Consider the following 15,979-nt stretch of genomic DNA (forward strand, 5'->3'; position numbering starts at 1 on the left):
TGAAAGTCAAATGCATTCAACAAAGCTAATTGAATTAAATGAAAGTCAAATACATTCAAACAAAGTCGTTTCAATCAAATGAAAGTCAATTAACACTGATGTTATCTGTTTGTTTGAAACAAGAGTCAAGCTGAATTACAGTATAAAAATTCAGAATAAGATTTCTTATGGGTTCACCTGGGTCTGTAATTATAATGCTTCTGGTAAGGGTAGAATATGGTTGGGTTGGAAAAGTGACAAGCTTCATATTGAGGTTCTTAGTGTCCTTTCTCAGTTTATACACTGTACTGTAAGTAATCTTGATTACAGTAGACAGGTTATGGTTACTTTTGTCTATGGTTTACATAGTATTCATGACAGGAAGGATCTTTGGGATGGTTTAAGGAATATTGGTCCTGTTTCTATTCCTTGGTTGTGTACAGGGGATTTTAATTCGATTCAGCATGATGGGGATAGGTTAAATGGGAATGCCATCACTGATTATGAAATTAGAGATTTTAGAAGACTTGTGGATGATTTGGATTTCATTGAGAGAAAAAGTAAAGGGTCTTTTTATTCATGGTCTAACAAAGCTAATAGTGGCCCTAGAACTCAAACTAGGATTGATAGGGGATTTGTGAACTTGGATTGGCTTATTCAGTTTCCTAATGTTGAAGCTTTGTACCTTTCCCTCTCCTTCTCTGATCATACCCCTTTACTGTATGAGATCCTTCCTCCTATTTTAGGGAAGGGAAGGCCTTTTAGGTTTTTAAATCATCTTACTACTCATTTTGATTTTCTGAGTACTGTGGAAGAAGTTTGGAGTATTGGGGTCTCTGGTAACTCCATGAATAGAATTTGGAAGAAATTGAAGAATTTGAAAGCTCGCCTCAAAGATCTTAATTTTAATTCCTTCAAAAATATTGAAGAGAAAGTTGATCTGGCTTAGAATTCTCTCCTTGAAATTTAGGACCAAATGGCTGCTAATCCTCATACTTCTGAAATGGTGGCTCAGGAAACTAATTCTATTCAACAATTGAAATATTGGAGGTCTGTTCAAGAAAGCATATACAAACAGAAATCCAGAATTGATTGGGTTCAGCTGGGTGGCCCAAATACAAAGTATTTCTTCTGTATGATGAAGCACAGGCAAGCCAGGAACAGAATTGACACTATTCTGACTGATCAACATGTTCTGTTAAAGAAACTTGCTGATGTTGAGAGAGAAGTTGTGGGTTTCTATAAGAAATTTATGGGCTCTAGTTCTCCTTCTCTTGAAGCTATTGACCTGTTGACTATGAGAAATGGAAGACAACTCTCAGTGGATTCTCAGAATATTCTTATCGCTCTTATTACTGTTAGTGAGATTGATTCTGCTATTCAAAGAATCTATGATGAGAAAGCTCCAGGTATTGATGGCTATAACTCAATTTTTTTTTAAATCTGCCTGGAACATTATTAAGCTTGATATTTATGAGGCTGTGCTTAATTTTTTTGACACTAGGGTTATGAGTTCACAATGGAACTGTACTACTTTAACTATGGTGCCGAAAGTTTAGACTCCCACTTATGCTAGTGATTTTAGGCCTATTGCTTATTGCACTGTTCTGTATAAAATTGTTTCAAAAATCATCACTGCTAGGCTTGCTCAGGTGGTTGGGGAGGTTGTTGATGAAGCTCAAGCTGGGTTCATCCCAGGAAAGCATATTGGGGATAATGTTTTGCTAGCCACTGAGCTTATAAAGGGGTATAATCATAAATATATTACCCCTAGGTACATTATCAAGGTTGACTTAAAGAAAGCCTATGAATCCATTGAATGGAGCTTTATTAAGGCTATTATGAGTGAGCTTGGGTTTCCTTCTGTGTTTATTGATTGGGTTATGGGGTGTATTACCTCTGTTTCCTTTTCTGTTCTGATTAATGGCATTCCCGGTGCTCCTTTTATTGCAAAGAAAGGGTTAAGGCAGGGTGATCCTATGTCCCCTTTTCTCTTTGCTATTAGAATGGAATAGCTATCTAGATGCTTACATGAGCTTAGTAAGCTTCCTGATTTTAACTTTCGTCCAAGATGTGAGAAGCTTTCCATCACTCACCTCATGTTTGCTGATGACCTCCTGCTTTTTGCTAGAGCTGACAGTTGTTTTGTTAGGCTTATGTTTTGTGCTTTTTAGAAGTTTTCCAAGGCTTTTGGCCTTGTGGCTAACCTCACTAAGAGTGAGATGTACTTTGGGGGTATCACTCAGAAAATTCATGACAACCTTCTTAGTGAGCTTTGATTAGGGGATTTTGCTCCCACCAATCGGAATGCGCCAAGTGGACCAATCAGGTCCTGCCAAGTGTCTCCTAGTTGGAACTGTCAGGACTTGCCACGTGGCACGCGCTTATTCGTCCACCTTGGACCTATTATGTCACGACATGTGGCATACTCCATGCCTAATGGAGAACCCGGCCACCCAGGCCCAACTTCCGAGGGAAGCCCAATCAGCCCTAGGTTTACCTAAACCTAGGATGGACACGTTTCCCAAGGTTATAAATACCTCCCTTAATCCTCATTAAGGGGACACGGGAAAAACATTACGGAACACACTAATAACCGGCTGATCTCGCTAACAAAGCAGATTACCTACATTAAACACTCTCACCTAGAGAGACCTTATTACTTTAATTTTCGCATTAATTACTCCTTAATCAGGTACTGACTTGACCGTTGGAGGCGGAGCTCCCAGGAGTCTCCGTTATTTTGCAGGTACAGGCGTCCGGTTCCAGTCTCGGAATTGTAACTCTCCCGCAGGACATCAGAAAACCCCGAAACATTTGGCGCCGTCTGTGGGGAGAGTACTTCAGAGATGGCATCCAAGTCTGTACCGACTCCTGAAGAGAGGCGTCCCCTAGACGACCCTCAAGTTCAGTCGGACCATGACACCGAAAGTGAATTTGAAGTTGAAACTCATACAACTTCAGACGGGACCCTAAGGGCCCGACGTACCCGTCATACCGAAAGGAGGGAACGGGAGCATCTTCAAACAGGAAGCGAGCCAGCAGGCGCACCGCCTGTTCGGCAACAGCCGACTGATGGGTCTGCTCCCATCACAAGGAACGAACTCATGATCTTCATGAGGGACTTCAAGGGAGAGATTCAAGAGTTGATCAACAAGAAGTCGACTGCTCCAGTCAAGGAGCAGGCGACTCCTCATCCTAAATCTAGGAAGCGGGAGCCACCTGCCCTTGATTTCAAAAAATTCTGTTATCCTACAGGAAATAGGAAACCGGTTCGTCATATTCAGGCGGACGGGTTGAAGCAAACATTCACAGATGCTCGGCTATTGCTAGAGCAGAAGAAGAGTGACCGATTGTCAGAGTCGGCTTCTACTTTAAACTTTCAAGAAAGTTTGCGAATGCCTCGATGAGGCATACTCAGTCGTACCATGAGAGTTAGTCAGGCGGCACCTCCCGTCAGTCCGGCTTTCATAGTGCCCAGGCGGTACCAAACTTACCATTTGTGCCGCAACAACAGTATTTTATGCAGCCACCTCCATTTGGTGGACCTACAGCAAAAAACGTCCAACCTATGGACTGGCAGCTACGGTTGCTTAGACTTGGTGAACAGCCGTCGGCCTTCTCCAAGGAAATTACTGAAGCCGCTCAGCCGGCCAAAGTGAAAAATGTACTAGTAGGCGCCTATGACGGCACTACTAACCCAGAAGACCATCTGATGGCATTCACCAACCTGATGTACCTTCAAGGGTTGGATGATCCCACCTGGTGCAAGTGTTTCCCAGCGACTCTCAAAGGAATCGCACAACGATGGTTCGGCAATCTGCCGACTGGTTGTGTTAATAGCTTTAGGACGCTTGCTTACTTATTTGCCTCCAACTTCGCCATGAACATCCCTACGAAGAAAACGACCCTTGATTTGGGAACAATTCAGCAGGGCGAGAAGGAGGGGCTTCGTTCTTACATCAGGCGGTTTAACCTGATGAGAATACAGATTCAAGGGTTACCGGATGAGGTAGCTTATAACGACTTTTTTAAAGGTCTCAAAGACGGGTCTACCTTCAAATTTGATTTGGTTCGAAAAAGGGTGGCGACTCTTCAAGAGGCCTTGATTGAAGCAGAAGCCTATATACAGGTGACTGATCTTTGTACGATAAAACAGTCAGACGAGAAAAGGTTCGACAAAAGAGAAGGACGACAGAAACAGTCGTCAAACAAAGATGAGAAAAGAAAAGAGGTATGGGCGGCTGATTCCTCTAAACAGCCGGCCCAGAAAAAGAAAAAAGAATTCAAACCATACTCCCCAAAGTATGCGTTTAACAAGGATAACCAGTTTATCCTAAAAGAAACCAAGGGACGGATCTCAATTAAGAAGCCGATCCCCATGAAGGGTTCTGCAAACAACCGGAACCAAGATAAAATCTGTGCTTATCATGATGACGTTGGTCATCACACCAATGACTGCATCAGTCTTATGCGGTACCTAGACCGCCTGGCTGAGCAAGGTGATCTTGACACTTATGTCAAGAAATCTACGGGGAACACTTCCTCAAAAAAGTTGTCGGCCAAAAAGAATCAACAGGCCGACAGCTCCGATACAGATGATGCAGTCGTCTACACCATTGCAGGCTGCTTCTCAAGAGGCGGCCCCACTATTAGGGGCAACAAAGATAATATAAGGCGGTTAGATGTAAATTCCGTTCACCAAGAACGGCCGTCTAAATATACATTTCCTGAGATTGTCATCACTGAAGAGGATCTAGGAGGGGTAAGGGGGCCGCATGACGACCCTCTCGTTATTGAATGTAAAGTGGCCAACCAGAGAGTTGGCCGAATCCTCATAGATACCGGGAGCTCCTTAGATCTCATCAGCAGCAAATGTCTGTCGAAACTGAAATATCAGACTGACTGCATACATCCGGCCTCCCACCCTTTAGTAGGGTTTGGAGGAGGAGTCGTCCACCCACTGGGACGAGTAGATTTACCCATTCGCCTGGGCGAAAAAGGGGAAGGACGACACATGGTAGTCCGGTTCCTAGTAGTAGAGGAACTCTCGGCCTACAACATGATTCTGGGTCGACCAACCCTGAATAATTCCAAGGCTGTTATAATCCCGTCTCTTATGTTGCTCAAGTTTGAGAGGGATAATGGAACAGTCGGCTCCCTAAGGGGAGATCAGAGGATGGCCCGAGAGTGCTATCTCTCGGATGTCAAGCCCACTGTTATGGCCACTGGGTAAAGTGGTGAAAAAACAGACCTTGACAATGTCAAGGAGAGTGCGCCTGTTCAAGAAGCAGGCGGCAAAAAGAGAAAGGCGTCCCAGACAAAGTCCGCAAGAAAAGCAAGAAAATAGCAATCATTGGCAGAGGAGCGGCCGGATGAGTTCCGCCCTCAGCCGGCTGGTGAGCATGCGGACCTGATCTTAGACGACTCACGTCCTGACCGAACAGTCAAAGTTGGGACGACTGCTCTGAGAAACCTTGGTGACGACTTTCACAACCTATTGAAAGAATACAAGGACATCTTTGCATTTGAAGTCCATGAAATGCCAGGCATTAGTCCTGATCTGGCGGTACATAAACTCGCCGTGGATCCGAAAAAGAAGCCGGTACGGCAAAAGAAGCGGAACCATGGCGAAGAAAGAAGTCAGGCGGCAGCCGCCGAAGTTAAAAAATTACTTGATGCAGGGTTCATTCGGCAATGTTACTTCCCAGACTGGGTTGCAAATGTGGTGCTTGTTAAAAAGCCGAATGGCACCTGGCGAATGTGTGTAGACTACACAGACTTAAACAAGGCGTGCCCCAAAGACAGTTACCCTTTGCCTAAAATTGATAACCTGGTCGACTCAACAGCCGGCCATGCCTTGATGAGTTTCATGGACGCCTATTCTGGTTTCCATCAAATTCCCTTATGGAAGAAAGATCAGGAGAAGACGGCCTTCGTCACTGATCAGGGGTTATACTGTTACACGGTCATGCCGTTTGGTCTTAAGAATGCCCCGGCTACCTTCCAACGAATGATAAACACTGTTCTTTGATCAAATTGGGAGAAACGTCGAGGCATATATTGATGATATGATTGTCAAGACTAAACTTCAGAAAGATCATCTGTCGGACCTCCGAGAAACTTTCGCCACACTCAGGCGGCACCATGTTATGCTCAATCCCAAGAAATGTGTATTTGGAGTTGAGTCTGGGAAATTTCTCGGATTCCTTATCAATTAGAGAGGAATAGAAGCGAACCCTGAGAAGGTGCAGGCGGTCATTGACATGCAGTCGCCTCGTACCATCCGAGAGGTTCAGAAGTTAACAGGTTGTCTGGCGGCCTTGGGAAGAATTCTAAGCCGATCAGGCGACAAATGCCTATACTTTTTCCAGGCAATTAAGAAAAAGGCAAGGTTTGAATGGGGGCCGGATGCTGAGGCCGCCTTCCAGAAATTAAAAGTTCACTTGCATTCCTTGCCGAGGCTGGTCAGCCCTTTGCCCAAAGAGGTTCTCTATATGTACCTGGCCGTCTCTGATCATGCGTTAAGCGCTGTTCTCCTTGCTGAAAGGGACGGCTGTCAGCTCCCGGTCTACTTTGTCAGTCACGTACTGAAAAATGCCGAGTTGAGGTATCCCCTAGTGGAGAAATTTGGTCTTGCACTCTTCATGGCTGTTAAAAAATTGAAGCCCTACTTTTTGGCACATACAGTCGTCGTGTATACAGACCAACCTATCAAGCGGCCGCTGACCATTATGGAGTCGTCAGGCCGAATGATCAAATGGGCCATAGAAATACAGAGCCTCGAAGTTACTTTCGAGCCTAGAAAAGCAGTGAAGGGGCAAGCCTTTGCTGACTTTATTGTAGAGATGACTCGTCCTCCTGACTCTCAAGTCGTTGCCGTCGACTACTTCACTAAATGGGTAGAGGCGGAGGCTGTAAAGGGAATCAAGACAAAAGATGTAATTTCATTCATTTGGAAAAACGTCATCACTCGGTTCGGGGTTCCCATGTCTATGGTTTTTGATAATGGTCCCCAATTTGAGACGCCTGTTCTCAAAAGCTGGTTGGGTGATCAAGGAATTGCAAACTACTTTGCATTTGTCGGCCGTCCACAAGCAAACGGCCAGGTAGAAGCCTTTAATAAAATCATCTCAGACGGTCTCAAGAAAAAGATTGAACGAGCAGGCGGCCTATGGGCGGATGAACTACCACATGTTCTCAGGGCCATTAGGACGACTGAAAAAGGAGCGACTGGAGAAACTCCATTCCTCCTAACTTACGGTGCGGAAGCTGTTCTTCCAATAGAACACTACGAGCCGACTCTTCGAGTGATGCTATATGATGAAGAGGCAAACTGGGAAGCCATGCGCCTGACATTAGACTCACTTCCTGAAAAGAGGGGCAATGCTGTCTTGCGCCATGAGATCTATCGCCTGAGAATGACTAGATCATACAACAAAAAAGTACACAGGCGTCCACTCAAAGTAGGGGACTTTGTACTTAGAAAAATGGAAGCAGTTGGTAGGGCTAATGAGTCTGGCAAACTAACTCCCAACTGGGAAGGACCCTACCGAATCTATGAGGAAGTCAGGAACGGTACCTACCGTCTGGAGACACCAGACGGACAACCGTTGCCTCGAACTTGGAATATAGATAATCTTAAGAAATATTTCTTTTGAATGATGTAAATAGTCAAGAGCTACTTAATAAAAGTGCACTTGCTATTCAATTTGTACTAAGAGGGGCACGCTTACTAACAAACAGTCGGCTACTCTCCATTGAGTTTTTCACTCTATCTTCAGAGGGGCATGTCGTCTGTACCTTTACAGTCGGCTACTCTCCATTGAGTATTTTACTCACAATACTTGGCTAAAAAGATTAGGGCCTGGCCGACCCTATGCCTAACAGGCGGCTACCCTCCTTTTACTTAGCACCTACGTTCACCAAGAACTTACCAAGGCCACAGGTCGAATGATCAGACCAGGCGCCAAGCCAACTGATCAAATCTACAAAACTAATACGACCTGTCCCAACATCATAGCAGGCGTCCGACGGCATCCATTCGGATGAAATTCGTCGCAGAGAGCAGCTCCCTTTTGGGTGGAACATTGTTCTATAAACTAATTACACGGCACCTATACGACTGTCCCCAAGGGCAACCACGTAGCCGTTTTGAGACAAGGATAACTCTATCACTAACCAAACCAGTTGTAGCAGTTGACATCTGAGTCAGATGACCGCCTATATTACTTGGGATAAATACAGGGGGTACCTATTGAGTTAATAGCCGACAAACATTGGCGAATCAAGGGGTCTAGCCGGCCTTCGCCGCCTGGTACCTCTACTTCTCAAACAAAAGTGACGGCGACTGAGTAACTCCAACGTTATCTCATAAGTCACTCCCTCAAATTTGGTATGGAACCTGAAAGGTTTGAGTCGTCCGCCTGTTTTTAACAAACAGGGGCACTCAAATCCCTATTCCTACTAGGTAACCTATTGAGTTAATAGCCAACAAACATTGGCAAATCAAGGGGATCAGCCGTCCTCCGCCGCCTGGTACCTCTACTACTCAATCTATATTGTGACGAAGACTAAGTAACTCCTATGTTAACTTAATAGTCACTCAAACTTAGTATGGAGCCTAAAAGGTATGAGTCGTCCGCCTGTTTTAACAAGCAGAGGCCCTCAATCACTACTCTTGCTAGGTTAAAAAATTATGAGTTAAAAGCCAACAACATTGGCAATAAAGGGAAACAACCGGTGCTCGCCGCTTGTTTTCTCTACTACTCAATTCCTTGACGACTAGGTAATACTTTATTTACTTGGTCAGACCACTTTCCTACTTGGTTAAAATTACAAAAAGACAGGCCCGCCTGCCTAAAAAGGATCCAGACAAAATAGTTCGAATACCGATTGGATAAATGGCCGACTGATCGTCTATCCTGGAAACAGACAACCAGTCGTCCAGGGGCATAGGCGGCGTACTAACTATCTGTACCTGTCTGCAACGTTCGGCCATGTAAAACAGTCGGTCTAGTAAACAATTGGATATTAGATATGGTATACTTAGACAAATTTGAAGCAAAACAAAAATTCATTAAAAATAAGCCGGTCATTAAAGACCAGCAAAATATTCAAAGCCCCGGCCCCCTGGCCGGGTAAATACAAAGCAAACGGCACGCAGGCCGTGGAAAGAATACATAAAGCTTAAGAAGGGGGCAGTTCAGTATTAGTAGCTGCCGCCTGGTCAGCACTCTTCTTGCTGGACTCGGCTTCAGCTGCATCCTTTTTTGATGCCTTACCCCAAGCGGCACAAGCGCCACTACCGGCTCCTCCTCCTCCAACGCTTCCCCCAACGCCTCTTCTTCAGCAGCCGCCAGGATCTCTTGATTATATGTATCTGAACACTGGCGGTACGTTCTTTCCCAAGAGGCAAAGTCAGCACTGGGAAGAGGCGGCCCCAGGTCATGCGCTGGATTTGAGCGGAGTCTTCCATCATCTCCCGGACCAGCTCTTTCTTCTCTTGCTCGGCCTTTTCCGACAGCTCTTGGGTAAGACTCTTCTCCTGGGTCACCAGGCGTTCCTTTACGCTGGCCAAGGATTTCTCCATGGCTTCGTAAGAGTACATTTTCAGGCGAAGAGGTTTCAGCTTGGCCTTGAGATTTGTGATGGTCGCCTCCAGCTCGTCATTCTTCTTCTAGGCCGCCTCTAACTGAGCCCGAACAGCGGCGGTAGCCTGCGCCTGATAATAAAGAATATCAATGGTCAGTACTTCATTTTGGGCAATTTGAAACATTGCCTTATCACAGTCAGAGGCGGCCATAGCTTTTGCAGCCTTTACCTCTTTGTTTTTCCGATCAAGCGGCTTGCGAAGGCCGTTAACTCGGAGCAGGGTCTATGTAAAAAACAAAAAAAAAACAGGCGTCAGTTTCCAAACAAAAAAGAAAACAGGCGTCCAGAAAATTCAAATACTCAAAAATATGCTAAGTATACCTCAGCAAGGACCCCTGCAATCCCGTCAAGGTCAAGGGTGCCGACACCCTTGACCGCCTCCCTTTCAGCCGGAGGAACTGCCCTGATCATAGACTTGGCCATCTCTACCAAGTCAGGCCCCTGGGGGCCGGCTGCATCAAGCATAAACAAACGGATTAGACTTAGTAAAAAAGGAGCAAGTCTAAAATTTACAAGGACAACTTCATACCTCTAGGCGGCCCAGTTGGAGCTTTAGAAGAAGTGGTCGGCTGTTTCTCAGCCGCCACCTGTTTCCTGGCAGAACCAGGAGAGCTCCCAACAGTCGTCTTCCGGGCCTTGGGGTCCGGCTGTTGGGAAGATGAAGCTCTTGGAGCACCCGTCTAAAAAAGAAGAAAAAGGTCAGTATATGCATAAACACTCCAAAAAGAGGGTGAAAGGTTCGGAGCTCACCAAGGGTGCCCCCTTCTTGGGGGAGTCGGTTGAAGCTTGTTGCATAATAGAGGCCCGCAACATGGCCGCCGCAGTCTTGGAGGCGGTGATTTTGCTCATGGCGTCAGCTGCAAAAACAAACGGCAAAGTTAATAAAAGATAAACAACAAATGTATGAAACAACAGAGTATTCGACAGGCCGACTACCTCTTGAGCACCGACTGCTGAGGCCACAGGCGGCCAAAAAGTACTCGTCATAGAGCCACTTGAAGCTCGGGACGCAGTGCAGGGGTACTTGCTCTCGTACCCCTGAAGTAGAGTCGACCCTCGACTCTACTTTAAAGAGTCCTTTGTCAAGGATCTCTTTCTTAGCCTTGGGGGGAACAGGCGGCATGCTACGGCCGCCTGCAAGAAGGGGCGGATTCCTGTTCCACCTATTGAAGCGCTTGTTCTGCTCAATGTCAGAACTCTCAATGATGAGGAAGGTGCTCCGCCAGTCCTTCCACTTGTTTGCTTTACCTCTCATCATGAGGTAGCCCCTGTGGCTTGTCAATTGATACCAGCCGGTACCGCCTGACTTAGGGGTCCGGCTGAGATAGTTCATGTGGGCGAAAGCCTCGAAGCTCGGCTCCACCCCGTGCAGTTCGCACCCGGCCACATAGCCGAGTACGTTGACCCAGGAGTTTGGGGCTAACTGCCATAACCCCAACTCATACCCATCCAAAATCCGCTGAACAGCCGGATGTAATGGGAAGCGAAGCCCTGCCTTGATGGCCGCCTCGTAGCAGCCAAAGCAGGAGCTTTCGTAACTAGAACCAGCCGGCCAGACGACTGTGTCTTCTGGATCCGGCACAATCACTAGAAAATCGGGGCCCATGGTGTGGTTGGCAATAAAGCTCTCCACTTTCTCTTGCATGGCTGTGATTCGGCCCCGAGGTACCGTGCAGTAGTAGGGGGTATTTAGCTCTCGGTAAGAGGCGGATGGTTCCGCCCAATTGTCCCCCTTCTCAACTGTGTGAGAAAGTCTCGCCTCTTGCAGGCGGCTGTTTTTCTCTTCTGTACCCAAAGAAGCATGGCCAGAAGAGCTTGACGAGGAATCGTCCTCGGACGAGTCTTAAGAGGACGACTCCTCCCCTCTCCCGGAGGGGCCCGCCTCCTCTCTTTGAAAAGGAGCAGATTTGTTAACTGTTAAATTGGAAGGGGTCACTATGACTCCCCCCACAGAATTGCCGGCATCCAGGCCGCCTTGTCTCACTTCAACATCTGGCGCCTGGTCAGATGTTTCACTAATCGGCACCCTGTGGGAGGAGCCGTCTGAATTTGAGATCCTAGCTGTCTTTTTCGTTCTGGCCATCCTGCTCTGCATAGACACATATACAGTCGGACTTTGTATAAAGGGCAAAGATGGGTCCGGAAAAGGGCAGGCGGCACTCCTAGTCCTAGATTTAGCCGTCCCCGGTGACCGGCTGATCACTAACCTAGGTCGTGTCGTGTGCTTCCGTGGTGCCATTTCAGAAAATAAAAAGAAAATTAAGAGTAAGAGAACTGAGTTACCTAAACGAGTGACGGCTGAAAATCCTGTGTAGTCGGCTTGTCAGAACAGGCGGTAGGCAGAAAAAGTCCAAAATGTCAGAGCAAGTTCAAAGGTCCGAATGTTCTCAAATAGTTCTCAAAGTGTGAAAATGACTCAAGGCAACTCTCCCTTATATAGGCAAAGTGAGAAGGCGAAGGGTCACTTCCAGAATTCAAAATTTGGGCGGGAAAATCTCTCGTCCTTTCGCCGACTAACACCTGTAGCAGGTCGTCGCCCGTTACTAAGCGACACCTGTCACAGGTAACACGTGACCAGTCACGTGCCACCTGTGAGGGGCAAATGATTAGGGGATTTTGCTCCCACCAATCGGAATGCGCCAAGTGGACCAATCAGGTCCTGCCAAGTGTCTCCTAGTTGGAACTGTCAGGACTTGCCACGTGGCACGCGCTTATTCATCCACCTTGGACCTATTATGTCACGACATGTGGCATACTCCATGCCTAATGGAGAACCCGGCCACCCAGGCCCAACTTCCGAGGGAAGCCCAATCAGCCCTAGGTTTACCTAAACCTAGGATGGACACGTTTCCCAAGGTTATAAATACCTCCCTTAATCCTCATTAAGGGGACACGCGAAAAACATTACGGAACACAATAATAACCGGCTGATCTCGCTAACAAAGCAGATTACCTACATTAAACACTCTCACCTAGAGAGACCTTATTACTTTAATTTTCGCATTAATTACTCCTTAATCAGGTACTGACTTGACCGTTGGAGGCGGAGCTCCCAGGAGTCTCCGTTATTTTGCAGGTACAGGCGTCCGGTTCCAGTCTCGGAATTGTAACTCTCCCGCAGGACATCAGAAAACCCCGAAACAAGCTTGGTATGGTTGTTGGTTCTATTCCCTTTAAATATCTTGGGGTCCCTCTTTCCTCCAAAAAATTAACAATTTAGCAATGCAAGCCCTTAGTGAACAAGATTACCAGTCGAATTGAAACTTGGTCTGTTAAGTTCCTGTCTTATGCTGGTAGGCTTCAGTTGATCAAGAATGTCCTGTTTGGCATTCAAACTTACTGGGCTCAGATATTCATTTTACCTAAACAAATAATGAAAGAGATTAAAAGCAGGTTTAAAGCTTTTTTATGGACTGGAACCGCCAATCCAACAAAGAAAGCTCCAATTGCTTGGAAGACAATCTGTCTTCCTAAGTCTTGTGGTGGTTGGAATGTCATTGATCTTCAAGACTGGAATTCTGCTGCTATTTGTAAGATCCTCTGGGATATCACTCATAAAGCAGATTCTTTATGGGTTAAATGGCTGCATGTCTATTATTTCAAGGCTAAAGACTTTTGGACTGCTCCAATCCCTCAAAAAAGTTCTTGGATCCTTAGGAAAGTTATGAAATGCAGAAGCTTGATTGAAGGAATGGGAGGCTGGAATTCTTTAGTAGTCAATAGCAAGGTTCAAGTCAAGAAGGTGTATGGCAAACTTAGACAACAGGCTGCTAAAGTTCCTTGGAAGAGAGTTGTCTGTAACAATAAGGCCTCTCCAAGAAGTGTGTTCATTTTATGGCTTGCTAATTGGAACAGGTTGTTGACTAAGGATAGACACCTTCTCTGGAATCAGGCTTGTGATCCTGTTTGCTTCCTCTGTTTGCAGGGAAATGAAACTGTGCAACATTTATTTTTCTTGTGTAATTATTCTAGCACGATCTGGGCAAACGTTTTACAGCTCCTTAAGTATCAGAAACCAGTTCAGGGTTTTGATCAGGAAGCAAAATGGGCTATGAAAAGAGGTAGAAGGACTAATTCGATAAGTAGATAGCACTTAATGTTCTTAGCTGAAGTAGTTTACAGCATATGGATCCAAAGAAATAATGTGCTTTTTCATGGCTATTGTGAACCTGCTGAGTCTGTTTTCAGACAAGTTGTTTACAAAGTTGCTCATAGATGTGGTCCTGATGATAGACAGAAACTCTTCTGGCCTCCCCAAGTCTGATTCTGGCTGCTATGCTCCTGTTTTGGTGTTCTGTAATTATTGTTTACGTGGTTTTGTGTTGTTTTTCGTGTTTTTTTGGTTTGTTATTACTGTCCCTTTCCCCTAGCACCCTTCCTAGAAGGTGGTCAGTTGGTAGGGTTCAGTTGGTTCTTGCCCTAGGTTAGCACCCTTCCTAGAAGGTGGTTAATCTTGGGTTTTGAACTGGTTTTGGGTTTGTTTGGCCTCTTGGTCGTTGTAGTTTGGGCTTCCTTGTTTTGCAACTTTCCTTGTAAGTTGTATTTCTCTTTTGGTAATAAAATCTTCTATTTACCAAAAAAAAAGTCAATTAATTCAAACAAATCTAACTAATCGAATGAAAATCAAACACATTCAAAAAGAGCTTTTTAAATCAAATGAAAATCAAATGCATTCAACAAAGCTAATTGAATCAAATGAAAGTCATACACATTTAAACAAAGCTAATTGAATCTAATGAAAGTCAAACACAATCAAACAAACCTTTTTGAATCAAATGACAGTTAAATGCATTCAAAGATGCTAATTGAATCAAATGAAAGTCATACACATTTAAACAAAGCTAATTGAATCAAATGAATATCAAACACATTTAAACAATACTTTTTGAATAAAATGAAAGTCAAATACATTCAACAAAGCTAATTGAATCAAAAGAAAGTCATACACATTCAAACAATCCTAATTGAATAAAATGAAAGTCAAACACATTCAAACAAAGCTTTTTGAATAAAATGAAAGTCAAATGCATTCAACAAAGCTATTTGAATCGAATGAAAGTCAAACACATTCAAACAAACCTAATTAAATCAAATGAAAGTAAAACACATTGAAACAAAGCCATTTTGAGTCATATGAAAGTCAAATGCATTCCACAATGCTAATTGTATCAAATGAAAGTCAAACACATTCAAACAAAAGTAATTGAATCAAACGAAAGTCTAACACATTCAAACAAAGCTTTTTGAATCAAATGAAAGGTAAAAACATTCAAAGAGAGCTTTTTAAATCCTATGAAAATTAAACACTTTCAAACAAACATTTTTGAAAACATTTTTGAATCAAATGAATGTCAAATGCATTCAACAAAGCTAATTAAATCAAATGAAAGTCATACACATTCAAACAAAGCAATTTGAATCAAATGAAAGTCAAAACACAATCAAACAAAGCGTTGAGGTAATAGTTCTTTTGGCTTGTATTCGTCGAATTTGGATGGTTTCATGGAATTGTTCTCCTTACATGGATGATGCGAATTTGAGGACAAATTTTTTTGAAGAAGGGGAGAATGATGTGAATCAAGGGGGAAATTCTTTTGAAGAGCCAATCATATTGGTTTTAAGTCCTCTAGGGTTCGAAATTGGTGGGAAGAATCAAGAATGGTAAACATGCGTAGCCATTGAAGAAGATGCGTAGTTCATTACTTAGTTTTTAGAGTTTTTCTTACAAGTTTTTACATTTCACTTGAAAGGGTTTTTCTTGTTTTAAGCACATAGGATTTCTATTTCAATTAGGAATTGTTTTTGTTAAGTGAGTTCCTAAGTTGATTAGAACTTGCTTTTGACAAAGTGAGTTCCTATTTAAATTAGGACTTGTTTTAGCTTAGTAAGTTCCTAAGTTGATTCGGAATTGTTTTTAGCTTAAAAGAATTTCTAAGTTAATTAGGAATTGTTTTAAGGAGTTTTAGGTTAAGTAGAATTAGTCTTATTACTAGTTTCCTAGTTTAGGTGGAATTGGTTCTCCTATTCTATCTAGGATACTTGGGGATCAAGGCTAGGGTTTTTTTCCTAGTTCGAATAGACTTAGGAATAGTTTGTTTTAGTCTATAAATAAGGGATTTTTCGTGGCTTTGTACACACAACCAGAAAATCAAATACAAGTTAATTGTTTGTTTTGCTTAATTGCTTACAAATTCTTTTGCTAGTTTTCAATTCAAGGAGTTGTTTTGATAACTAGAACGTTCAATTCTTAGTTCTAGGAGTAGTCTAAGTTTTGTTCATCAAAGTACTTAGTTCCAGGAGTGGTCTAGGTAATTTGAGAGGCGTTGAATTCGTTCTAGGAGTGGTC

General features: G+C 44.0%; 1 protein-coding gene across 1 annotated transcript; it reads left to right on the plus strand.

Moving 5' to 3' along the window:
- The first annotated feature begins 955 nt into the window (after window positions 1–955).
- On the plus strand, window positions 956–1,491 carry LOC110716553. The gene is made up of 2 exons (XM_021895183.1): window positions 956–1,388; window positions 1,484–1,491. The coding sequence occupies exons 1-2, from the start codon at window positions 956–958 to the stop codon at window positions 1,489–1,491; spliced, it is 441 nt and encodes a 146-aa protein (XP_021750875.1).
- Window positions 1,492–15,979: the final 14,488 nt, after the last annotated feature.

Source organism: Chenopodium quinoa, unplaced genomic scaffold (assembly GCF_001683475.1).
Source record: "Chenopodium quinoa cultivar QQ74 unplaced genomic scaffold, ASM168347v1, whole genome shotgun sequence".
Lineage (NCBI taxonomy): Eukaryota > Viridiplantae > Streptophyta > Magnoliopsida > Caryophyllales > Amaranthaceae > Chenopodium > Chenopodium quinoa.

Excerpts from the sequence above, each read along its gene's own strand:
- LOC110716553 (XM_021895183.1), top strand. The coding sequence starts at position 956 with ATGGCTGCTAATCCTCATACTTCTGAAATGGTGGCTCAGGAAACTAAT.